The following is a 26,775-nucleotide window of genomic DNA, read 5'->3' as shown; positions in this document are numbered from 1 at the left end:
TGCACGGCCTAATGGGACACCTGCCGGAGCTCAGTAATCAGCTCCCTCCTCCTCCTCTCACCTCCCCATCCTCTGCAGAGCGTGACACAGACAGACGGGACACACAGTGAATACACGTTTGCTGACATGAACTTGACAGAATAAGGAATCCCAGCGATACACTGGAGCATGACAAAAATATGCGTCTTAGCAAAACACAGTCAACCACGATGAGGCAGATGCCAATTAAGCAGCTCTTAATTCAACCTCATCTTTAATGACAATGACCTTTGGCAGCACCTGTCTCTGAATAAACTACAATTTCCTAACGTCTAAAGGTGAGCACAGATCACTCATTTCAGCCTGGGTCACCACACTTACCGCTCGGGATGTGTCAGGGCTCCATTCCGGAATGACTGGCTTTGCCAGGCCCCTGTATCACCTCCCTCCATCCCCAGCTGCCTTGTCAGCCAGAGCCATGTTTGCATTTCTGGAAGCATTTGATTTTAATAACCTCCTCAGCCTTGCTAAATCACCTCCTCAAGGCTACCACTCTCATACTTGGGCGACACAAGCTTTTGATGCCACCAAACTATCTATTTGGTTATCTCCCTGAGGCAGAACATTTTTGTTCTTCCACCAACATACATTTTTTAAAGCTGCATAATTATCCATGTGGTTTCAAAGAAGATTTCTCTTTGCCTTCAAAAAAACGCTTCTTCAGTGCCAGTGACACAGGGCAGCCTGACATCCTATTTAACCACCTGCTTCTTGGGATGTCTGCTGGTCTGTGCTGGAGGGAGGGGTGAAGGATGCACTGGGGCTGTCAGGGACCCCAGAACTAGGGCCCCTCTAGGGCAGCAGCACTTCTGCAGACATCTTCATTTCTAGCTGGCTATGCCCGTATTTCCCTGCTATGTGCTTCTTCAGGGGTGTCCCTTGGGGACACCAAATCATCAGAATCTCCTTATCCACCCAAATGGCCCAGGCCTCCCTAGTTTACATGATGACCAGGTTTCAGACTGTACTCCGCCCACAGCCAATCGGCTGCCAGCCCCTCCCGCAGCCTCTCCTTCCTCTCGTCCTCCTCCCACTGGTCTGACTCAGGACAAGGCCACACCAGCACAGGCCCGGCGCATGGAAGGTGCCTCTTCCTTGCTATCCTTTCCATGGTCTCACATCCATCTTGTGCCCGGCGGTGCTCCTCTGAAACGTGGCCCAGATCACGTCACTCCCTGCTCAGAACCTGCCAGGGGCCCCCCACTGCTGCCCAGATCAGGTACAACCGAGGCAGCTTGGGCCCCCATTTAACTTGCTGAACACAGATGCTGAGTGTGACTCTGGTGTTGTTGAAGGTACATGGTTCCCTACAGCCTGGGTCTGCTATCTGTGAGCCGGCAACCTCACCTGGTCCCCAACCATCAAAACGGTCTGTCCCAGGCTGCGGGTTAACACAGGGCTAAGAACGTAGGCTCTGTGGTAGGAGTGCCTGGGTGCAAATCCCCGGCTTGGGGAAGTTGCTTAGTCTTTCTGTGCCTCAGTTTCCTCCTCTGTGAAATGGGGCCAATAACAGCAGCTACCTGCTAAGGCTGAGCGACGATTAAATCACTGGGTTGGTTTTTTTCATGGGTCATTTGACTCTAGGTGACCTTCACTTTTCAGGCTCTCTTTAGAACCTAACCTCTGTGTAAGCTAGGACTTTACTGTAGGAACTACTTAAGGTGACACTCAAGGCCCTCGGAGATCTGGGCCAGCCCCGACCTCCCCTCCTGCCTCAGCTCCCTTTGCTCTCCCGTGTTGCTATTCCCATCACAAGCACCTGCCTGCATGCTGCCCCACCTTTGCTCAGACACCCTCACCTAGAACGCCTTCCCCTCACTCCTGTCCCACACCTACACCCCTAAACCTGCTCCGTCCTTTAAGGTTCAGCTGAAATGCCGCCTCTTCTGTGCAACCCCCTTAACACGGATGCTAAACCAACACCCGGTGTGTACACAACTCAAGACAGTAGAAGGGGAACTCATCCTCACTTAGTTCACTTTAGGTTCTGCAAGCATGCCACACGCCATGCAATCAGCTGGCCACCTGGTGGCCTGTCTCCAGGGCTTGTGGCATTTCCACAAGTCACCGCGCCATCTAGGGCCCAGTCTCCCTGCTGTGATGAGACCTCCACCTCCCACTGGGCTTCCCTGGAGGCCCCTCAGGGCTGGACTGGCTCTCATGGCTGGGGTGATTTCTGCAGACCGAACAATGAACAGGAGAGAAAACTAAGGAGAGAAGACTGAGCGATTTGTGCCTGTGGGATGAGGGAATTCCTCCATCCATCCGACACATGACTTCTGAGCACCAGCGCTGTGTCGGGGCAGCATCACAGCAAACAGGGACCCAAGGGACAGGTGTGCTGTGCTTGAGAACGCCCACCACAGGCCCCCCACTCTTATCCTCCCTCCTTCCAGAAGACTGAGGCCCGCAGTGGGGCTGGGATGGAGATGGGTGGGGCTCATGGCCATTGGAGCTTCCAAAGCTCTAGAAGGGGACTCAGGGACTCCCCCACCACCAACAGAGAGACCTGAGCCACAACCAAAGGGATTTGGAGTTCTGTCCCATCACTGCTACAGAAACAACTTCAGGACACAGCTCACCACCCTCATCCTTTAGCAACTCTAGAGTTAGCCAGCGTAACCTCGCAACTGTTCCTCTAGTTCCACAAGACACTGTGCCACGGGGAAGGGACCAGTGGACCAGAAGACAGGGTGGGAGGAAGCCTGGCCTCTCTGTTTACCCTTTGGGCCTTGTGCTTTGTGCACTAGGCACAGGTGATACATACTGGGTTTTTTAAAATATAAATTTATTTATTTATTTTTATTTATTTATTTTTGGCTGCACTGGGTCTTTGTTGCTGCGCGCGGGTTTTCTCTAGTTGTGGCAAGCGGAAGCTACTCTTCGTGACGGTGGTGGGCCTCTCATTGCGGTGGCTTCTCTTGTTGTGGAGCATAGGCTCTAGGCACGCGGGCTTCAGTAGTTGTGGCATGCAGGCTCAGTAGTTGTGGCTCACGGGCTCTAGAGTGCAGGCTCAGTAGTTGTGGCGCACGGGCTTAGCTGTTCCGCAGCCTATGGGATCTTCCCGGGCCAGGGCTCAAACCCATGTCCCCTGCATTGGCAGGCAGATTCTTAACCACTGTGCCACCAGGGAAGCCCTGTTTTTTAAGTTAAACATATATAGTTTTAAAAGTATTCCGCAGAGTGCAAATGCCCAGGCTGGAGCCACAGAATAAATTTTCTCTCTCTCCATCTCAAGAGCTGATTTCCAATACTGAGCTGTTCTCTTTCCCTCCATGGCCCCTTCTATACCTGAGGCTGGGGGTCCATACAGGACTCCAACGAGCCCATACCGACCTGGGCACAAAGAGGCAATGCCAGACGACAGCATGGTGTAAAAGGATTTCCAGGGACTTCCCTGGCGGTCCAGTGGTTAAGACTCCACGCTTCCCATGCAGGGGGCATGGGTTCGATCGCTGGTCAGGGAACTAAGATCCCACAAGCCGTGCAGTGCAGCCAAAAAAAAAAAAAAAAAAGAGAGAGAGAGAGAAAGAAAAGGATTTCTAGAAACCCCCACCCGGGCCCCTCCTCACCTGCCTGAACAACGGGCTCAGTGCTACCTGCCTGGACACGGCCATATATGTCCACCTCTCTGGGGCCAGTTTAGAAGCAGCCAGGACTCCACAGGCACCCTGGGCTGGGCTGACACCAATCACTCGCCTCTGAAATGAGAAGGGCACGCCAGGTGCAGGCCCTGCATTTCTGCACCACAGGCTACTGCACTGTGCCAACTCAGTACCAGTGAAACCCTTGGGCTCTCTGAAAGCTCTACTGGTTTCCCTTTGTATACTGGTTATTTGCCTCTGAATGATACCCTCACACACTAGCCCCTGCCAGGGTCTCACCTCCACCCCTTTCTCTGCACTGGCACATCCTGCCAAGCAAGACCTCCTGATCCACCCCCACCAGCGCCCACAGTCTGCACTCTCCAATACCCAAGGGCCAGGAAAATGAAAGGAAAGTAAGATCAAACTAAAGAAAGGAAGGAAGAGCTCATCACAGCAGTTGGGATGGTGGTTACCTCTGGGGGTGGGAGCGGCTTCTGGAGATTCTGGCAATATTCCATGTCTAGACCTGGATGGTAGTTACATGAGTATTCGTTTTACAAATATCTGCTGAACTAAGTATATATGATTTTATGGACTTTGCTACCTGTGTATACCTTTTCATAGCTTCTTCTTCTTCTTCTTTTTTTTTTTTTAAAGAAAAATGACTGGGTGAAGGCCACTTAGAAAGGAAAGTCAGGGAGGTCTCTCTATAGACGAAACATTTAGGCTGAACCTTAACGTATGAGAAGGGCCCAGCCATGAAGAACAAGGAAGAGCATCCCAGACAAAGGGAACAGCATGTGCAAAGGCCCTGAGGCTGGAAAGGGTTTAGCAATTCAAGGAACTGAAAGGTGGCCGATCGGCAGATTTGAGGCTTCCAGCCCTCACGGTAAAGAGACAGGCGGCCCCGGCCAGGCTGAGGGCTGCCCTGTGACAGACAGCCTGTTCCCTGCTCCATGCCTTCAGAGCTGACCTGTACCTGCCTGATACTCAGGACTCACCAGGCCAGGAGACATGGCAGCAAAACACACACCCCTCCCCTACTACCAGCACCAGCCTCCTGGGCTCTGGGCCAGGAACTGTAGACCCACAAGCCCCTCCTGGGGCCAAAAAAGACTGCTCCCACCATAAACCCTGGCTGCCCCCCTCCCTCGGGACGTGTATGTGAGTATGTGTGTGTGTCTGTCTCCCCCTCTAGACTGGGCACTTCTGGGACACTTGGGTCCTCCAGGGAAGATACACACAGTAGGTGTTCAATGTGTGTTTGTTGACAAAGCAGCGGTGGCAGTATCTGATCCAAGGGAAGATGTTATTCTGGTCCAGTGAGTATGTATGGGGTGCTTCCTGATACTGCATTTACTCAGCACCCTTGCTCAAGAAAGGGGCTGCAAAATCAAAACACTGTGGAGTCAGCTAGGAATGTAGACACGGGATGTGAAACCGGCCAGGGCGTGTAAGCCCTTGTCGGGACCTGGCCCTCACACCCTGGCCAAGTCCCTGACTCAGCTGCCTGTCACCAGGTCGGCTGTGACGGGGTGCCATCTGCTGGTGAGACAGGAGAAAAGCGGCCAGAGCATGAGTGAGCCTGAGAGGAGGGAGGGAGGGCAGGAGAGGAAGGGGGAAAGGAGGGGAAGGGGGAAAGGAGGGGAAGGGGGAGAGTAGGGAACAACAAATCCCTTCTCTCACTAGCCTTGGTCTCATCACTTGGTTATCTCACAGTGCCCAGCCTAGCCGCTCAGTTCCCTGAGGATGGATCAAGTCCATGTTCATATTCATTGCACACACACACACACACACATATCCAGAGGCCTGCCTAGACAACACCACCCCCCCTCACCCCACCCCACCCCTGCCACCCAGCCCTCCAGAACTCACCAGGAGAAGGAAGTTCCAGATTGTAAATAGTAAGCCAGTGGTTCCCAAAATTCGAGGCAGGGAAGAATCATACAGGGTTCCCATTAACATGCAGGTCACCATGCCCACCCTCTGAGATTCCACTGTGAAAGCTCTAGAGTGGGGTCCACGATCTGCACGTAAGCAGAAGCAGCCCACGGGGGCTGCCCCCTTCTCCTTACCACCTGAGGCATATATTTTTTTAATATTTATTTTTATTTATTATCATTTTTATTTTAGGCTGCATTGGGTCTTCATTGCTGCACGAGGGCTTTCTCTAGTTGCGGCGAGTGGGGGCTACTCTTCGTTGCGGTGCATGGGCTTCTCACTGCGGTGGCTTCTGTTGTTGTGGAGCACGGGCTCTAGGCGTGCGGGCCCACCTGAGGCATGTTAAATGCCCAGTATGGCAGCCTGACACACAGCAGGCCCCAGATAAATGCTAATAGCTCCTTTCCTTCCCAGCTCACCTTGTTTCTTCCTTCTTCCCATCTTTGCCAGTGCCTCGATCTCAGCCAGCCAAGCCCTCCCTTCCCACACTCTGCCAAGCCTTTCCAAATCCTGCTCTTCTGCAGTAATGATCAATTTTTTAAAGTCATCCCCCCAAACCTGAGAGCCTCCCCCTGGAAAGGAGCGGGTGCAGAGTAGCCTGGCCTGATGGTCCACTGGCTGGATGTGCTGCCATCTGATGCCAGGGAGGGAAGGGTGAGGTCAGAAGCCCCTCAGGGGTGCAAGAACCCAAGGAAGTCCAGGTGGGCATGAGGCCTTTAAAAAGAGGAAAAACTAACTTGGGGAGACAAGGAGGGATAGAGAGGAGTGCCTGGTTCAGGGGAGGGGAGTCTGAGTACAGTGAAGAGTTCCCAACTCTTTGCAAGCTCATTCGAAAAGTCTAGAAGATGATGCTGAGGAGGGGTGAGGGGCTGGAAGAAAGCGGCTTCAACTCAAACCTAGGGGCAGGGCTTCCCTGGTGGCGCAGTGGTTGAGAGTCCGCCTGCCGATGCAGGGGATAAGGGTTCGTGCCCCGATCTGGGAGGATCCCATATGCCGCGGAGCGGCTGGGCCCGTGAGCCATGGCCGCTGGGCCTGCGCGTCCGGAGCCTGTGCTCCGCAACGGGAGAGGCCACAACAGTGAGAGGCCCGCATACCGCAAAAAGAAAAAAAAAAAAACAAAAAAAACCCTAGGGGCAGACCAGGGGCCAGGTGGAAAGAAGCCCACTTCTTGGGGGTCAAGAGGCCTGGAGTGAGGCAACAAGGGCTGTGAACCAAAGCTCAGGTTACAGGAGGAGCAGGCCTGGCTCTGGAGTGCACCCGTGAGTGGCCGGGGCAGCGTGAGTGATGCTTCCCAGGGTTATGTACCTGAGTAAGGTGAGAGCCTGTAACCGATCTCTCCCCAGCCCAGCCTCTGCAGGGATCTCCCACTCTGCAGCATTGGAGCAGACATCCCACCGGGCCTGCGCCCCCAGCCTGTGCACAGGGAGGCAGGCTGGGAAACCCAGCAGAAGGGGAGAAGCCAGGGAAGCTCATTCCACACCCAGGGGCAGGGGCTTAGAGCAGGAGCTACTCCCTTAACTCCTGTACCTCTTGTCTGCTGTTGGGAAGTGGGTTTTACTTTCACTTTCTAGAGTGGCAGGTGGTCCTCTCCCTAAAATCTATTCTTCTCTGGTTGTGAGAGTAATATGTTCATCATAGAACATTCAGAAAATGAAGAATGGTATTTTCTAACATCCATTTGTATCTTATTTCTTTCCAATTTTTATCTATGCATATACACATGTTTAACATAATTGGCATCTTACTGTCTATACAGTTTGGGATTCTTGTGCTTTTCCAATTCACATTATACATGAGAATTTGCCAGTCCTCATTCAAGCACGTAATGAAATTTTACACACCATGGTTAACAGCTACGTAAATTGCATTATATAGCTGTAACAAAAGTTCTTTAAGCAATTTTCCAGTACTGGCTTTTTAGTTGCTTCAGATTGTTTGCTCTTCTACATGAGAACCATATTGGGTTACTTCACCTATCTTTCAAGACCCCCATCAATTCCCACCTCCTCCAGAAAGCCTTCCCAGACTCCTTCAACACCCAGCAATATCTCCCACCTCTGAATTACCACCACCTGTAGTCCATCTGACACGGCTCAGCACAGAGCCCGTGCGTCAGTCACTGCTGTCCCAGTGGCAGGCCAGTCTCAGGTCCAGAACTCCACTGCACATACCCCTGGGAGCTCCCCAGCACTGTGCACACAGCAGGTGCTCAATACGTGCTAACTGCTGACCCCTCAGATTGCATGAGCCTGATGAGCTCCACCTGCCAAAGGGTCAGGATTGCAGGCGCCCACAGTGGCCTGCTCTGACATTCTGCTTCTTCGTTGGTCACTGAAGAAGTAAAAAGGCCCCCTCTCACTCAGCCCTGAGCTTAAAGACCCAACCACCTCTGTGTGAAAGTCTCGAGCTTCAGCCAAGACCACCAAGGCTCAAGCATTTAACTCCTCTCCCAAGTTGACCTGCGATCAGCAACCATCTGCCCCGACCCCAGAACAGAGAGGGCCCAGGCGCTGGTGCCAGCCAGTTAGGGTTCCAATCCCAGGCACTGCAGTGGCCAGGCAGGGCTGCCAGAGGCCTGGTTTGAGTTTTTCAGTGGGCATGACCCGGGCAAAGAGAGAAGCTGGCTGCAAAGCGCCCTACCCTAGACGCCCTCCACACTTCACTGCAGGCAGGGCGTCCACTCGGTTCACAGAAATCCCCACCTGGCCTGTGGAGGCAACTGAATTTGCAATCTCTGGTCCTCAGACATTGAAGTCTAGACTCAACACAGCCTTGCAGGCTCTCCGCCTGCCAGTGGCATCCCTCATCTCCCCCATCCCCAGCGGCAACTCTGCAGCGGTCTCGCCCCCCACTCAGGCACAGCCCTCCCGGTGCCTGGGACACCCGCCTCCTCACTGCTGCCTCCTGAAATCCTCCCTCAAACAGCACGTCCCCCAGGAGGTCAGAATTCCACTCTCCCCGCTCTGCTGCTCCTCCACCCTGCCCCCCTCACACATCTGGATGAGAATGAGCCGCATATGTGTCCCTCTCCCGTGCACCATTTTAAGGTAGGGGTAGGTTATTCACCACAGAGATCCGTCCATTTGCACTGAACTCCCCATCCCAAGGCAAGTGGGGACACCCAGCCAGGTGACTGGCTGACACCTGGAGGAGGTGCGTTTATGGTGGGGGAGGGGAGGGACTTAGGCCCCACCTCCAGCCCTTGGAGATGAGAAAAATTAAAAATAATAGCTGCCATTTATTGAGCTACTCATGGCAAGCAGCTTAAGACATTACAATTGCTCCCTTGATGAGGGAGGCACAATTACCATCCCATTTTATAGATGAAGAAATCAAGGCTCCAAGAGGTAAAGCAATCTGCAAAGGAAGCAGGCTAGTAGGTGGCAGAGTGGGGATTCAAATCCAGGCCACATCAGTGGTGGAGAGTCTTGAGCACTCGGGTAAGTGCAACCATATGAGTGACCAGCACAGGATTCCAGAATTCCTTTCCTGAGGGTCCACAGTCCTCAGTTCACCAGCCGAAGGCTCCCCCCGGCACCACCCCCTGCCAGACTTCCCTCCAAAACCAACAGCAATCTTCAAGTCTGTTTGCTGACAGAGGAGATGCTTTTCTCACTATCGCTCAGTTCAGTAAACACTGCTATGTGCTTTACAAAGTGCCAGACACTGCTCTGGCTCTTGGCAGGTGGGGGACAAAAGACCACAGGATCCCTCCCTTCCAGGGACACTGAATGAGTCCTACAGAGGAGGAAGGGAGCAAGAGGTGGATGGGGCAGGGCCAAAGGCTTCCTGGAAGAGATGGTGACCAAGTGCATCTTGAAGGCTGAGCGTCCCTCCACTTTCTGGGCCACCACCCCCTGCCCCAGGACCCTCAGACACACCTGACCAATGGTTGCTCACAGAAACGCTCCACCTTTCCAGTCTCTGGGCCATTACCAGGCAGTAACCTCCATGCAAATGCTCTTTCATGAAACAGACAGACAGACACAGGCACACACAGGCACACACATCCCTAACCTGCCGGTGAAATTCCTCTGTGTGTCAAAGACCCAACTCAAATCCCACCCTGTCAATCATCCCCCAGGCAGGCCTGCGTTCACCGCCTCTGCGTTCCTGCAACACACCTGTGACTCTAAGATGGCACTTACATTCCAGCGGGACACACACATATACACACACACACACACACACACGATCCCCTGCTAACTCTTGCACATGGTGGATAGTTGACAAATATCTGCTGAATTCAATTAAATGGGATAGTTTGCTTAAGTGCTCACAGCCTTAGGGTAGCTGCAAGGCCTAAAACGCGATAACCATTTCAACAATATACGACACAATTCAGTTAAAACAGTGGAATGAAAAGGGGCCGCCTGACTGTGTGACCTGAAAAGAGCCCACTCTGCCTTCGACCCTCTATCTCCTCATCTGAAATCTGAGGCTAGTCATGCCTGGTGGGTATCATCCATCACAGGGAAGTTGTGAAGATTCAATAACGCAACACTCAGGAGGCACCTGCACAGGGCGTGGTACATGGGGCTACCCAGCAGTGCCAGCTACTGCCACCTGGTCCAAGGGCACATACACTCTTGGAGTCATCAGCAGTCTGAGGGCAGGCAGACATGCTCCCGGCAGACGGAAGCCCTACTCAGTGCTTTTCAAACCTCTTTGAACTATGACCCACAGTAAGAAATACATCTTATGCTGGGACCCCATATACACAAACTAAACACAACTGCAATAAAAAGTCCATGGAGGGACTTCCATGGTGGCGCAGTGGTTAACAATCCACCTGCCAATACAGGGGACATGGGTTCGATCCCTAGTCCGGGAAGATCCCACATGCCGCAGAGCAACTAAGCCCATGCACCACAACTACTGAGCCTGTGCACCACAACTACTGAGCCCACATGCTGCAAATACTGAAGCCTGCACTCCCAGAGCCCGTGCTCTGCAACAGGAGAAGCCACCGCAATAAGAAGCCTGCGCACCACAACGAAGTGTAGCCCCCGCTCGCCGCAACTAGAGAAAGCCTGTGTGCAGCAATGAAGACCCAATACAGCCAAAAATAAATTTAAAAAAAAACAAAAGTCGGGCTTCCCTGGTGGCGCAGTGGTTGAGGGTCCGCCTGCCGATGCAGGGGACACGGGTTCGTGCCCTGGTCTGGGAGGATCCCACATGCCGCGGAGCGGCTGGGCCCGTGAGCCATGGCTGCTGAGCCTGCACGTCCGGAGCCTGTGCTCCGCAACGTGAGAGGCCACAACAGTGAGAGGCCTGCGTACCGCAAAAAAAAAAAAAAAGTCCATGGAACACAGCTCCTCATGGCGAGGGGTGTATGCTGATACTGTGTCTTTCATCTTCTCTTTCTATTTCATTTCCAAACTGATTCAATAAACCACGTACAGGGTTCCCTACAGCTGGAAAAGCCGTGCCCTCACTCACCCAGGGTGTCGGAGCCGCTCTCCACTGTCTCGTTGACCTTCCTCGCAACTGTGGCCACGGCCTCACCCATCTTCCTCAGCATGCAGACTCAGGTGTCCTGCTGCCAGCCACCAGGCTGGTCTGCTGCTCATAAAGGGACCTGCGCTTGGGGAAGACACAGGGCCATGAAGCGCCTGCCCACTACCAGCCAGGGACCACCCCCCGACCCACCCTCCCCGGGGAACCAGGCTGCAGGAAGCACGCAGGGAGGGGTCCAGGCCACTCACCTCCTCCTGAGGGGCCCAGAGCCCAGGCCACATCTGGCTCAGCCTTCAGAGTGGCTGATCTGCCCATCAGCCCGGCCCTACCAGTTTTCTGGGAGGATTGACACATATGATCTTGCCAGGGCTTGAACCAGTGGCCAGGAGGGTGTGAGGATTTAGGTGTGTGCTGGCCTGTGACTCACTTAACAGGCAGAGCAGTGGGGAGAAGGCGGGGTACAGCCAAGTGCAAGAAGAGACACCTGTCCCTCCATCCCACAGGCTCAGAGCCCAGTCCACAGGACAACCGCTCCAGCTCCCAGGTCTCCTCAGCCACCTCTGCCAGGTTCCTCCCGCAGGCAGGAAGCGGGGACACAAAGGCAAATGAAACACAGCCCTGCCTGGTCAGAGCTCACTGTCTGGCTGGTGGGTGGTTTCTAAGAATTCCCTTTCCATGAAGCAATACGGACGGAAAGTTACAGTTTTAGCCACAGATCTGATTGTTAGTCTGATGCTGAGTTTATTGGCAAGACCCCAAGGAAAAAGGAAGGGGGGCCGGATCACTGGGGAAAAAAGGCTTAAAGAAGGGTGAGGACACAACCAAAATGATCAGGTGTAGAAGACATAAGGGACTCGGGAAATGTCTCCAACTCCTTTTTATTAGAGAGGGAAACTGAGGCAGAGAGAGGGACTCAATGACCTGGCCAAGGTCAAAGTAAGTAAATGGCACTAACCTGGCCCAACTTTACATCCAGTGCTCACTTCTTTACAAAAGTCACCCACATCACCAGCGGCAGCACCCCATGCAGATAATGAATTTGAGGCCAACATCAGTGCCCTTTTTTGCTCCTGGATCCCAGTCCCAGATCCACAGACAGCTCAAGGAGCTCTAATGAACACATCTGAGGGTCAAAGGCAGAAGAATGTGAAGGGCAGAGAGAAGGGGGTGAGGGTACAAACAGATACCAAGAAAAAGTCCACATGTGCTCAACTGGACAGGGAGGCCCAGTCAAGCCCACTCAGCTGCTCAGGGAGAGTTAGTGATGAGTTCAGTATGTGCCTGCATCTCGCCAAGGAAGAAGACAGGCCTAATGCCCAACTCTGACATTTGTTAGTTGAGAAGCTTTGGGACAGATTCCTAACTACTCTGAGCCCCAGTTTCTTCATCTGAGTAGGAGATCTAGTAATACCTGCCACAGTGGGTTCATATGAGGATTGAACAAAAAATACATACCTTTCTAGACCAGGGCTCAGGACACGTAAGTTACTTAATAAATGCTAGCTGAAATGATGAAAGCAGTACACGTGCAGATATGATGCCAGCACTTAATCCCAGTTACATACCCATATGACTCAAACAAACAAGTCAGTGGAACTCATCTTTAAGGAGTGAGTAGAACTTCCTTCTCTCCACCTCCAGGAAGTCTTCCCAGATTGCCCCAGCCCTCAGTGTTCTCTCCTCCCTAAGTTTCAGTAGCACGCAATGCCTTAGCTCAAGCCACTTGGGTTACTTATGAGCTTTTAAAAATATACATACTTATCCCCACCAGCTGGCCTGCAGACAGCTTAAGGCAGGGAGCAGATATATACTATGCTTTTCCCCTGCACTTTATACCACATACTGAAACAGATGTTCAGTTAGTTTCCCCCAATGGTGATGATGATCAACAGCCATCATGTGGGTTTCAAATCTACATACAAGTCAACTGACTCTTACAACAAAGATACCATCTAAATGAGAAGGGTCATAAGTCCTAACAATGCCAGGTGGATAACTTGCAGAAGGTGGTCCAGGGTAGAACAGCAGGGAATAGTGAGGACCATGGAAAACTGGACCCAACACCTTTATCATGCTACCTTAAAGACCAACCCCCTAAGCCTGAGTCACAGCAATGTCGCTGGAATCTTGGTGACTCAGTCTAATGCCTTTATGAATGAGAACACTGAGGACCCAAGAAGGGAGGTAAATCAGCCAAACAGAAATGAAAAACCTAGGTCTCCTAACTCCCAGCCCAGGATTCTTCCTACATACCATGCTCCCTCCTTTTCCTATCTCCAGTATTCATCATCAGTAACCACAAACATGTATTGAGCATCTACTAGGAACAGGGCATAAGAATGAAGAGGGAGGAAGGAAATATAGGAAATAGCTCTGACTTATGAGCTTCTGATGAGGAAGACCTTTCTAAGGAACATCACTGAGGCAATCCTGGCCTCACAACAGAGACGAAAGGGAAGGTAAATCTCCAAGCTACCCAGGGTCTGTGCTAACCCTGGTGAGGCTGCATAGGCTACTTTCAGGCACTATGCCTGCAATTCTACTAGCTGCCACCAGGTGGGAGCAGTGGTGCCTTAAGCTAAAGAGCCTATTGAAGAAAACTAGTCAAATTAAAAACCTTACCCCTGGTGGTAAGCTCAGACACCCTATAGTGTGGGTCAGAGATTGGACACTGAAGCAGGAACAGCCTGTAAAGTCTAGGTGTCAGAGTAAGTCACTAGGAGGACAGGCCCCTGACATTCCAGAGGATGCTCTGGATACAACACAGATGTGCCCTAGGCCCCCAAGAGGTTCCGGCTACCTAAAATCACCAACCCCACTAACTGGCTAGGAAACCACCCTCCCTTCACCTAAAACTACCCATTCCCCAAGGGAGAATTTCTTATAAATTCCAGCTGACAGTCCCTCTCCCAGGTCAGGTGACCAAGGCCTGTCACTTTTTGGCATGGGCAGGGCTGAAATGGGAGGGGCAGGGCCATATGTGGTATAAGGCCCAAGATGGGGTAGGAGGGCCCCAGAACTGAGGGGAGAACAAACTTGAGATGATGAGAGTCTGGAGTGGGTCCCCAAAAGAGGTCCTACAAGGTTGTCCAGCTTTGCTGACTGCTCCTTCCAGCCCCAACCCAACACTGGACCTCTCTGACCGAAAAGTAGCAAGAATTTATTGAACATGTAACAGGAGCCCTCAGAGATGAGGCGGGGGGGAGGAGAAATAAGGCAAGCTGCTCTTCCTTTCTTTGGTTTTAAACTGTTTTTAAGAAAAATAGAGAATTGTCTGAGTCACATATGAGTGATGGAGAGAACTATGGACCCACTCCTCACTGAGTGAGAAGCCTCCTAGGCCGGGCCACCCTAGGACATGAGGGGCCCCTATCTATGCAAACAATTTGAGTCAACCAAAATCAGCATGTCAGCACCATTCTGGCTGCCCAGTCTCATGCAATTCCATGAAAGAAAGACCTTGCCAGCCAGTGGGAGCCATCAGCACGCAAGGCAGCCCTCCTGGAACCAGACCACAACCACAGGGCCCCAAAGACAACCCAACCCTACAGGCAGGCTCCTTGAGGCATCTGGTCAACCCCACAGGCAGGGGTAGTAGTAGCAGAAAATCAGAGAGTGTTCCAAATGGGGGGAAACAGGAACCACCAGCCCATATGGGTCTGTTCTGGGTTTGGAGTCCCAGTCATCAGAGGTCAGCCTTAGAAAACTGCTCCACAATGCTCCAAATCCTGGAGACCCTTCAACACAGGGTCCAAACTCATACTCACACTGCTGCTGTCTCAGCAATACATCCCTCTCCACATCCCTCCCCAACTCCTCTTTCTTCAGAGTGTGCATCATAGCCCTAGGAAATGTTTAAATCCAACAAACGTGTGCTGGGCCCTTCTATAAGGCCCTCACTGGAAGAGTAAAGGTACAGAGACAGGGCTTGGGCCAGAATAAGCTTCCCATCAGGTAAGAGAGACTCAGTGACAAAAGGCAGAATGAGGGCTTCCCTGGTGGCGCAGTGGTTGAGAGTCCGCCTGCCAATGCAGGGGACACGGGTTCGTGCCCCGGTCCAGGAAGATCCCACATGCCACGGAGCGGCTGGGCCCGTGAGCCATGGCCGCTGAGCCTGCGCGTCCGGAGCCTGTGCTCCGCAACGGGAGAGGCCACAACAGTGAGAGGCCCGCGTACCGCAAAAAAAAAAAAAAAAAAAAAAAAAAAGAAAGGCAGAATGAGCCAGATGCTGGAGGCCACAACACCAGGCCCAAGGACCATGTGTGCCTACTGCCATGAAGGCACATGGCATGGCTGGGAAGAGGGAACAGAGGCAGGGGCTGAGCAGAAGTACCCAAATGATGAGAGAAAGAGGGAGACAGGAAGCCAGTCTGTCCCCAGATTACTGGGGGAGGGGCTGGAGGCCACCCTATAAGTCTGTCCTCTGTTTCTCTTCAGGGAACTATGAAAGGTTTTTTGAGGAGAGCAGCCTAATCCAGCCAGAGTTTTGGAAAATTATCACTGTGGTGAGCAGTCCCATTGTCAGATGGAAATACCACCCTCCTCACTGGGTTGTTTTGAGAAGTAAATGACATATAACTTTTGAGAAATCTTTGCAAACTGTTAAGCAATTCGCACACCAAGGCATTACTGATATGTGATTAAACCGCTACAGATGGTAAGTTAGGATATAATAAATGGAATGTCAGAAAAGAAGTTGTCCTGCTTTGTGAGAGCTGGCAATAGAGTCCTCCTGTATCTATAACCTGGTTTCACCTGGATACAGGTTTGGGGGGGATGATTTTTGCTTAAACACTGACCCTAACCCTCTGCCAGGCCTCCGGCCCTCATCAGTGAGAACTCTACCTTATCTGAAGCCCCGAGATCTGTGCAAAGGAGCTGCTGTGACACCCCGTCCGCACCAGCTGCTCCTATATTTAGTTACTGGTGTGGGCACTTGGGAACTTTAGAGCCTGGCAGCCGCTCCGAAGGGCAACTCGAGCCTCTTGCTCCATGTGTGCAAGCTCCCCCCACTCCCACCCCCACTGGCTGCAGCGGGTCCTCTGGACCGCCCAAGCTAAGGAGCCACTGGGGAAGTGCGAAGCAGTCGACTGGATCAGACCCAAGTAGCCCCGAAGGCCCACTCGAGCCCAGACAGAGTTGACCCACTTTTCCACCCAAGGGAAAGAAGCCCGCTGGGGCGAGAGCGGGACGGACTGGCGCCTTGTTTTTGAGCCATGAGGTTCCCAGAGCCGCGTGCATGCTTCTGTATGGGAATCTAAGCATCCTCCGGCTGCGCCTCCCAGGACTGAGCGCAGCGGCCAGGCCAGGGTCCCCACGCCTCGCGCTAGGGGACCGCCTCACCGTCTTCCCCACCCCCCGGCGCCCGCAGCCAATGGCTCCTCGTCGCCGGCCCTCCGCTCGCCAGGCAGGCGGGGACTGGGGAGAATAAAGCAGGCAGAGAGGAGAACGCTGGTGATCGCTGAGGGCCGGGGACTCCCGCGCTACCCGGAGGCCGAGAGGAACACTCTGGGACAGGCGTCTGCAGCTCCCCAGAGGGGAAGCAAACCCCGAAAAGTGTGGCTTCAGGGACGAAATTTACAACAGCCTCTCCCAGCAGAGGCACCTCCCGCGGGGAACGGAGGCCCCCTCGGGACGGCTTCCCCAGGCTCCCTATTCCCTGGTACCTCGGCGCCCGCTCCCCCGAGCCAGCCGGGCTCCAGCCGCAGTCTGCAAGCCAGAGCCGGCGCGGCGCAGGGCCCCTTGGCACTGCAGAAGCCGCAGCTGGTGCACCGCTGCTCCTTCCACGGGGTGACTTGGGGGAGGGGAGGGTACACTACGGAAACGGGGACATTTCTCTCCCTCTCTCCCCCAGCCCCTCCAGCGATAAGCCTCAGACTACGTTTACTTTGCGGGGCACGAACGTGGGGCCCCGCTCCGGGCCGCTCTCTGCTCCACTTACGGCGACAATGCCTCCTAGCGCCCTGCGCAGCGCAGTCACGCTCCCTCGGCCGCCGGCGGCGCCCCATGCAGCAGCGGCGAGCTGGAACTGGCCGGGAGGGGGCAGAGGGGCTGAGGTCTCTGAGCGCACGGTCGCCCAGCCAATCGCCGCGCCAGGAGCCGCCCCGGGGCGGGAATAGGCAGCCGCGCGCAACCAATTGATGCGCGGGTCCTCACGCGGCGCCCCCGGAAAAGCGGCCTGTGCGCTCTCGTCCGCAGGGTGGATTCGCTTTGTGTTCGGCTTCTGGAGGAAAAACGCTTTGGACGGCGGGAGTGTAGACCAGAACGTGCAACAGATCCCAGGATTAATAGGACTGAGTCACCAGATTTGTTTGTCTCGAGGGAGCAGAGTTGAATTAGCCAGATCAGGGGTACATTGAGAAAGGTGAAGATGGGGACCAGGAAGCTTTCCCGGTGGTGCCTTCAAGGCGCCCATTCAGGTTTTTAGAGGCAATAATTCTGGCTACGCTAAGTTACTTAACCTCTCTAAATCCCAGTGTTCTTCCCTATCAAATATGAATTAAAATGTATAAATACCAACTTCACAGGGTCACTGTGAAGATTAATACCTGAAAAGTTTAGTGCAGTGCCCGGCATGATGGCTCAGGGAAGGGTAGCTGCTTCGCAGGCCTACATTTACAGAGGATTCCCCATAGACTCTTAACTAGGCACTGTGGGGAGGACCAAAGAGATGAGGCCCCTAACTCAGCCAGCGATGGTGGTCAATGAGTCAAATGCTCTAATCAGCAGAAGCATGTGTTAAATATGTGGGAGTCCTGAAGAAAGAACATTTAATTCTGCCCCTGGGGATTGGGGTAGTTAGATAAGGAACACACATTCACTTGGGTCTTGATGGATATTATGGGTTAAATTGTGTCTCCCCCCAAAAAAAGGTATGTTGAAGTCTTAACCCCCAGTACCTCAGAATGTGGCCTTATTTGGAAATACGGTCATTGCAGATATAGTTTAGTTAAGATGAGGTCATACTAGCATAGGCTGTGATTGGTGTTCTTATAAGAAGAGAAGAGACACATCGACACAAAGGGAGAAGGCCATGTGAAGATGGAGGCGGAGTAGAATGATGTGTTTACAAGCCAAGGAATCCCAAGGATTGTGGGCAAGGGTCAGAAATTAAGAAGAGGCAAGGAACGGATTCTCCCTCAGAGCCTCCGAAAAGGAACCAATTCCGCAGACACCTTGATTTCAGACTTCTAGACTCCAGAACTGTGAGAATAAGTTTCTCTTGTTTTCAGCTACCTAGTTTGTGGCAATTTGTTACAACAGCCCTGGGAAACTGCTACAATAGGTGAGTCGGAATAAAGGGAAGGGGATGAGAAACACCTCCAAGAAAGTCTTTCAAAACTGAATGCCTGGGCTGCGCTGGCCTGGCCTGGCTGAGGGGAGGTGGCGGGAGGGCGCTATGGTGGAGGCTGGGCCACAGGCGCCGCCGCCCCCGGGCACCCCAAGCCGGCACGAGAAGAGTTTGGAACTTCTCACTACCAAGTTCGTGTCGCTTCTGCAGGAGGCACAGGATGGTGTGCTTGACCTCAAGCTGGCAGCTGACACCCTAGCTGTTCGCTGGAAGTGGCGGACTTATGACATTACTAATGTGCTAGAAGGTATCAGGCTGATGGAGAAAAAATCCAAGAATAGCATCCAGTAGAAGGGCGTGGGGCCTGGCTGCAATACCCGAGAGATTGCGGACAAGTTGATTGAGCTCAAGGCAGAGATGGAGGAGCTGCAGCAGCGAGAGCAAGAACTAGACCAGCACAAGGTGTGGGTGCAGCAGAGCATCCGGAACATCACAGAGGATGTACAGAACAGCTGCTTGGCCTACGTGACTCATGAGGACATCTGCAGATGCTTTGCTGGAGATGCCATCCAGGCCCCGTCGGGCACCAGCCTGGAAGTGCCCATCCCAGAGGACCTCAATGGGCAGAAGAAGTACCAGATTCACCTGAAGAGTGTAAGTGGCCCCATCGAGGTGCTGCTGGTGAACAAAGAGGCATGGAGCTCACCACCTGTGGCGGTGCCTCTGCCGCCAGCCGAAGATCTGCTCCAGAGCCCACCTGCTGTCTCTCCCCCTCTGCCTCTGCCCAAGCCTGCTCTGGCCCAGCCCCAGGATGCCTCATGCCCAAGCAGTCCCCAGGTGACCACCCCGAACCCTATTCCCAGCAGCACCGAAGCCCAGGGGGTGGCCAGTCCAGCAGCTGAGATCACAGTGAGTGGTGGCCCTGGAACTGATAGCAAGGACAGTGGTGAGCTCAGCTCCCTCCCGCTGGGCCTGACAGCACGGGACACCCGGCCACTGCAGTCCTCTGCCCTGTTGGACAGCAGTAGCAGCAATAGCAGTTCTTCCGGACCCAACCCTTCTACCTCCTTTGAGCCCATCAAGGCAGACCCCACAGGTGGTCTGGAGCTCCCCAAAGAGCTGTCAGAAATCTTTGATCCCACTCGAGAGTGCAGGAGCTCAGAGCTCCTGGAGGAGCTGATGTCCTCAGAAGTGTTTGCACCCCTCCTCCGCCTTTCTCCATCCCCTGGAGACCACGATTACATCTACAACCTGGATGAGAGTGAAGGTGTCTGTGACCTCTTTGATGTGCCTGTCCCCAACCTCTGACTGACAGGGGCATGCCCTTTGTGGCTGGGACACAGACTGTCTAAACTGGGGGCTGCCTGGGGACCTCACCCCACCCCACCCATACACAGCTTGAGAGCTGCAGACTCCTGGCTTCCCCAGCCTTCCCTCACTGCACAGTTCTGGCCACAAGTCCCACTCCTGCACCAACACCTGTTCTGTGCTGGGAGAGCAGGGGAAAGGGGCTTAGCCCACTCCACTGTGGAGCCAAAGTGTTTGCCACTCCTTTTTGGGGGACTTCCCCTATCTGGTAGCCTCCCCCCGCCCTCCCAGAGTTCAGTTTCAGCTGCCACACAATTTTATAGTGTCCAGTCTTACATTTAGGTCTCTAATCCATTTTGAGATCTGCCGCAGAGATCCAAGGACCCTCCATCACCCTCCTAGGGCAGCTCGTCCAGCCCCATCACCCAGTACCTGCCAGCCCCTCCCCCTCCAGGAGGAAGCATGGTGTGGGGCTGGGCACTTGCCAGCACCTAGCCTTGCCTCCTTCAGTTCTCCCCATGTGGATCACACACCTTCTCTGTACCGCTCATGTGCCCCTTTCTGCTGGACCCTTGGCCCTGAGAACCTGCTGGGGGCAGGGGGAGGAGCAGGTTGCTAACAGGAGGAATGGAGATCTCTAGCTAGGAATCTGGGTGGGAGAGTCCCTGAGGATTGGCCCAGCCTCTGTCTGACCCGCAGCTCCCCTCTTGTTTCTTGGGTTTTTTTTTTTTTTTGAATTTTATTTGATTTATTTTTTTAAACAGCAGGTTCTTATTAGTTATCCATTTTAGACATATTAGTGTATATATGTCAATCCCAATCTCCCAGTTCATCACACCACCACCATCCCCCTCTGCCGCTTTCCCCACTTGGTGTCCACACATTTGTTTTCTACATCTGTGTCTCAATTTCTACCCTGCAAACTGGTTCATCTGTACCATTTTTCTAGGTTCCACATATATGCGTTAATAGACAATATTTGTTTTTCTCTTTCTGGCTTACTTCACTCTGTATGACAGTCTCTAGATTCATCTACGTCTCTACAAATGACCCAATTTCGTTCCTTTTTATACTGAGTAATATTCCATTGTATATATGTACCACATCTTCTTTATCCATTCGTCTGTCAATGGGCATTTAGGTTGTTTCCATGACCTGGCTATTGTAAATAGTGCTGCAGTGAACAATGCATGTGTTCACTGGTGCATGTGGGGTGCATGTGTCTTTGTGAATTATGGTTTTCTCTGGGTATATATGCCCAGTAGTGGGATTGCTGGGTCATATGGTAATTCTATTTTTAGTTTTTTAAGGAACCTCCACACTGTTCTCCATAGTGGCTGTATCAATTTACATTCCCACCAAGAGTGCAAGAGGGTTCCCTTTTGTCCACACCCTCTCCAGCATGGGTTGTTTGTAGATTTTCTGATGATACCCATTCTAACTGGTGTGAGGTGATACCTCATAGTTTTGATTTGTATTTCTCTAATAATTAGTGATGTTGAGCATCTTTTTGTGTGCTTCTTGGCCATCTGTATGTCTTGTTTGGAGAAATGTCTATTTAGGTCTTCTGCCCATTTTTAGATTTGGTTTTTTTTTTTAATATTGAGCTGCGTGAGCTCTTTATATATTTTGGAGATTAATCCTTTGTCCATTGATTCGTTTGCAAATATTTTCTCCCATTCTTAGGGTTATCTTTTCCTCTTGTTTGTAGTTTCCTTTGCTTGCAAAAGCTTTTAAGTTTCATTAGGTCCCATTTGTTTATTTTTGTTTTTATTTCCATTACTCTACGAGGTGGATCAAAAAAGATCTTGCTGTGATTTATGTCAAAGAGTGTTCTTCCTGTGTTTTCCTCTAAGAGTTTTATAGTGTCCAGTCTTACATTTAGGTCTCTAATCCATTTTGAGTTTATTTTTGTGTATGGTGTTAGGGAGTGTTCTAATTTCCTTCTTTTACATGTAGCTGTCCAGTTTTCCCAGCACCACTTATTGAAGAGACTGTCTTTTCTCCATTGTATATCCTTGCCTCCTTTGTCATAGATTAGTTGACCATAGGTGTGTGGGTTTATCTCTGGGCTTTCTATCCTGTTTCATTGATCTATATTTCTGTTTTTGTGCCAGTACCATATTGTCTTGATTACTGTAGCTTTGTAATATAATCTGAAGTCAAAGAATCAGATTCTTCCAGCTCCATTTTTTTCCCTCAAGACTGCTTTGGCTATTCGGGGTCTTTTGTGTCTCCATACAAATTTTAAGATTTTTTGTTCTAGTTCTGTTAAAAATGCTATTGGTAATTTGATAGGAATTGCATTGAATCTGTAGATTGCTTTGGGTAGTATAGTCATTTTCACAGTACTGATTCTTCCAATCCAAGAACATGGTATATCTCTCCAACTGTTTCTATCATCTTTAATTTCTTTCATCAGTGTCTTATAGTTTTCTGCATACAGGTCTTTTGTCTCTGTAGGTAGGTTTATTCCTAGGTTTTTTAAAAAAATAATTTATTTATTTATTTATTTAGGCTGTGCTGGGTCTTAGTTGCGTCACGTGGGATCTTCAGTTGCGGCATGCAGACGCTTAGTTGCGGCATGCATGTGGGATCTAGTTCCCTGACCAGGGATCGAACCCAGGCCCCCTGCATTGGGAGCGCAGAGCCTTACCCACTGGACCACCAGGGGTGTCCCTGTTCCTAGGTATTTAATTCTTTTTGTTGCAGTGGTAAATGGGAGTGTTTCCTTAATTTCTCTTTCAGATTTTTCATCATTAGTGTATAGGAATGCAAGAGATTCCTCTGCATTAATTTTGTATCCTGCAACTTTACTAAATTCATTGATTAGCTCTAGTAGTTTTCTGGTGGCATCTTTAGGATTCTCTATGTATAGTATCATGTCATCTGCAAACAGTGACAGTTTTACTTCTTTTCCAATTTGTATTCCTTTTATTTCTTTTTCTTCTCTGAGTGCCGTGGCTAGGACTTCCAAAACTATGTTGAATAATTGTGGTGAGAGTGGACATCCTTGTCTTGTTCCTGATCTTAGTGGAAATGCTTTCAGTTTTTCACCATTGAGAATGATGTTTGCTGTGGGTTTGTTGTATGTGGCCTTTATTATGTTGAGGTAGGTTCCCTCTATGCCCACTTTCTGGAGAGTTTTTATCATAAATGGGTGTTGAATTTTGTCAAAAGCTTTTTCTGCATCTATTGAGATGATCATATGGTTTTTATTCTTCAATTTGTTAATAAGTTGTATCACATTGATTGATTTGCATATATTGAAGAATGCTTTCAATCCTGGGATAAATCCCACTTGATCATGGTGTGTGATCCTTTTAATGTGTTGTTGGATTCTGTTTGCTAGTATCTTGTTGAGAAGTTTCGCATCTATATTCATCAGTGATATTGGTCTGTAATTTTCTTTTTTTGTAGAATCTTTGGTTTTGGTATCAGCGTGATGGTGGCCTCATAGAATGGGTTTGGGAGTGTTCCTTCCTCTGCAATTTTTTGGAAGAGTTTGAGAAGGATGGGTGTTAGCTCTTCTCTAAATGTTTGATAGAATTCACCTGTGAAGCCATCTGGTCCTGGACTTCTGTTTGTTGGAAGGTTTTTAATCACAGTTTCAATTTCATTACTTGTGATTTGTCTGTTCCTATTTTCTTTTTTCTTTTTTTAATTAGTTTCTGCTTTATAACAAAGTGAATCAGTCATACATATACATCTGTTCCCACATCCCTTCCCTCATGCATCTCCCTCCCTCCCACCCTCCCCTGTTCCTATTTTCTATTTCTTCTTGGCTCAGGCTCGGAAGGTTATACCTCTCTAAGAATTTGTCCATTTCTTCCAGATTGTCCATTTTATTGGCCTAGAGTTGCTTGTAGTAGTCTCTTAGGATGCTTTGTATTTCTGCGGTGTCTGTTGTAACTTCTCCTTTTTCATTTAAAATTTTATTGATTTGAGTCCTCTCCCTCTTTTTCTTGATGAGTCTGGCTAGTGGTTTATCAATTTTGTTTATCTTCTCAAAGACCCAGCTTTTAGTTTTATTGATCTTTGCTATTGTTTTCTTTGTTTCTATTTCATTTATTTCTGCTCTGATATTTATGATTTCTTTTCTTCTGCTAACTTTGGGTTTTGTTTGTTCTTCTTTCTCTAGTTCCTTTAGGTGTAAGTTTAGATTGTTTATTTGAGATTTTTCTTGTTTCTTGAGGTAGGCTTGTATTGCTATAAACTTCCCTCTTAGAACTGCTTTTGCTGCATCCCCTAGGTTTTGGACCGTCATGTTTTCATTGTCATTTGCTTCTAGGTATATTTTGATTTCCTCTGACTTCTTCAGTGATCTCTTGGTTATTTAGTAACGTATTGTTTAGCCTCCATGTGTTCGTGGTTTTTACGTTTTTTTTCCCTGTAATTGATTTCTAATCTCATAGCATTGTGGTCAGAAAAGATGCTTGATATGATTTCAATTTTCTTAAATTTACTGAGGCTTGATTTGTGACCCAAGATGTGATCTATCCTGGAGAATGTTCCGTGTGCCCTTGAGAAGAAAGTGTAATCTGCTGTTTTTGGATGGAATGTCCTATAAATATCAATTAAATCTATCTGGTCTGTTGTGTCATTTAAAACTTGTGTTTCCTTATTAATTTTCTGTTTGGATTATCTGTCCATTGATGTAAGTGAGGTGTTATAATCCCCCACTATTATTGTGTTACTGTCGATTTCCTCTTTTATAGCTGTTAACAGTTGCCTTATGTATTGAGGTGCTCCTATGTTGGGTGCATATATATTTATAATTGTTATATCTTCTTCTTGGATTGATCCCTTGATCATTATGTAGTGTCCTTCCTTGTCTCTTGTAATATTCTTTATTTTAAAGTCTATTTTATTTGATATGAGTATTGCTACTCCAGCTTTCTTTTGATTTCCATTTGCATGGAATATCTTTTTCCATCCCCTCACTTTCAGTCTGTATGTGTCCCTAGGTCTGAAGTGGGTCTCTTGTAGACAGCATGTATATGGGTCATGTTTTTGTATCCATTCAGTGAGCCCATGTTTTTTGGTTGGAGCATTGAATCCATTCATGTTTAAGGTAATTATCGATATGTACGTTCCTATTACCATTTTCTTAATTGTTTGGGGTTTGTTTTTGTAGGTCCTTTTCTTCTCTGTGTTTCCCACTTAGAGAAGTTCCTTTAGCATTTGTTGTAGAGCTGGTTTGGTGGTGCTGAATTCTCTTAGCTTTTGCTTGTCTGTAAAGCTTTTGATTTCTCCATTGAATCTGAATGAGATCCTTGCCTGGTAAAGTAATCTTAGTTGTAGGTTCTTCCATTTCATCACTTTAAATGTGTCATGCCACTCCCTTCTGGCTTGTAGAGTTTCTTCTGAGAAATCAGCTGTTAACCTTATGAGAATTCCCTTGTATGTTGTCTTTTTTCCTTTGCTCCTTTCAATAATTTTTCTTTGTCTTTAATTTTTGCCAATTTGATTACTGTGTGTCTCGGCATGTTTCTCCTTGGGTTTATCCTATATTGGACTCTGCACTTCCTGGACTTGGGTAGCTATTTCCTTTCCCCTGTTAGGGAACTTTTCAACTATAATCTCTTCAAATTTTTTGTCAGGTCCTCTCTCTCTCTTCTCCTTCTGGGACCCTTATAATGCGAATGTTGTTGCATTTAATGTTGTCCCAGAGGTCTCTTAGGCTGTCTTCATTTCTTTTCATTCTTTTTTCTTTATTCTGTTCCTCAGCAGTGAATTCCACCATTCTGTCTTCCAGGTCAGTTATCCATTCTTCTGCCTCAGTTATTCTGCTATTGATTCCTTCTTGTGTATTTTTCATTTCAGTTATTGTATTGTTCATCTCTGTTTGTTTGTTCTTTAATTCTTCTAGGTCTTTGTTAAACATTTCTTGCATCATCTTGATCTTTGCCTCCATTCTTTTTCCGAGGTCCTGGATCATCTTCACTATCATTATTCTGAATTCTTTTTCTGGAAGCTTGCCTATCTCCACTTCATTTAATTGTTTTTCTGGGGTTTTATCTTGTTCCTTCATCTGGTACATAGCCCTCTGCCTTTTCCTCTTGTCTGTCTTTCTGTGAATGTGGTTTTTGTTCCACAGGCTACAGGATTGTAGTTCTTCTTGCTTCTGCTGTCTGCCCTCTGGTGGATGAGGCTATCTGAGAGGCTTGTGCAAGTTTCCTGATAGGAGGGACTGGTGGTGGGTAGAGCTGGCTATGGCTCTGGTGGGCAGAGCTCAGTAAAACTTTAATCCACTTGTCTGCTGTTGGGTGGGGCTGGGTTCCCTCCCTGTTGGTCGTTTGGCCTGAGGTGACCCAACACTGGAGCCTACCCGGGCTCTTTGGTGGGACTAATGGTGGACTCTGGGAGGGCTCACGCCAAGGAGTACTTCCCAGAACTTCTGCTGCCAGTGTCCTTGTCCTCACAATGAGACACAGCCACCCTCGCCTCTGCAGGAGACCCTCCAACACTAGCAGGTAGGTCTGGTTCAGTCTCCTGTGGGGTCACTGCTCCTTCCCCTGGGTCCCAATGTGCACACTACTTTGTGTGTGCCCTCCAAGAGTGGAGTCTCTATTTCCCCCCGTCCTGTCAAAGTCCTGCAATCAAATCCCACTAGCCTTCAAAGTCTGATTCTCTAGGAATTCCTCCTCCTGTTGCCAGACCCCCAGGTTGGGAAGCCTGATGTGGGGCTCAGAACCTTCACTCCAGTGGTTGGACTTCTGTGGTATAGGTGTTCTCCAGTTTGTGAGTCATCCACCCAGCACTTATGGGATTTGATTTTATTGTGATTGCGCCCCTCCTACCATCTCATTGCAGCTTCTCCTTTGTCTTTGGATGTGGGTTATCTTTTTTGGTGAGTTCCAGTGTCTTCCTGTCAATGATTGTTCAGCAGTTGGTTGTGATTCTGATGCTCTCGCAAGAGGGAGTGAGAGCACATCCTTCTCCTCTGCCATTTTGAACCAATCATCTCCAGCACCCCTCTTGTTTATTCATTTATCCTCATTTAGAGCCACTTGCAGAGATTTAGAAAGATTTGCAGTAACGAATGGATTCCTATATAAAGATTATTTTTATACTTTTCGCAACAAAAGGAAATTATTATATTTGTGCAGTGTCCAAGTGAATAAAGACCATGCCTAAGGCAAAAAA

General features: G+C 49.9%; 2 protein-coding genes across 4 annotated transcripts in view; one reads left to right on the top strand and one right to left on the bottom strand.

Moving 5' to 3' along the window:
- LRRC20 (leucine rich repeat containing 20) overlaps positions 1 to 17,057 on the bottom strand; it is a 66,017-nt gene extending 48,960 nt beyond the window's left edge. The window contains exons 1-2 of one of the 3 annotated variants that reach the window (XM_060092136.1): positions 16,969 to 17,057; positions 11,010 to 11,148 (exon numbers count right to left, since the gene is read on the bottom strand). In XM_060092136.1, the coding sequence (XP_059948119.1) occupies positions 11,010 to 11,091 (82 nt within the window). In that variant the 5' untranslated portion in view covers positions 11,092 to 11,148; positions 16,969 to 17,057. Of the gene's footprint in view, positions 1 to 11,009; positions 11,154 to 16,968 lie in introns of all 3 variants that reach the window. The other 2 variants (XM_060092145.1, XM_060092151.1) reach the window with 2 other exon arrangements.
- Positions 17,058 to 18,152: 1,095 nt separating this feature from the next.
- On the top strand, positions 18,153 to 20,554 carry LOC132485587 (transcription factor E2F4-like). Its single transcript, XM_060092126.1, is given in 1 exon segment — positions 18,153 to 20,554. A coding segment is annotated over 1 exon segment (1,254 nt). The 5' UTR covers positions 18,153 to 18,372; the 3' UTR covers positions 19,627 to 20,554.
- Positions 20,555 to 26,775: the final 6,221 nt, after the last annotated feature.

This window comes from Mesoplodon densirostris, chromosome 1 (genome assembly GCF_025265405.1).
Source record: "Mesoplodon densirostris isolate mMesDen1 chromosome 1, mMesDen1 primary haplotype, whole genome shotgun sequence".
Lineage (NCBI taxonomy): Eukaryota > Metazoa > Chordata > Mammalia > Artiodactyla > Ziphiidae > Mesoplodon > Mesoplodon densirostris.
Note: the sequence above shows the minus strand (reverse complement) of the source record. Positions and strands in the feature narration are given on the sequence as shown.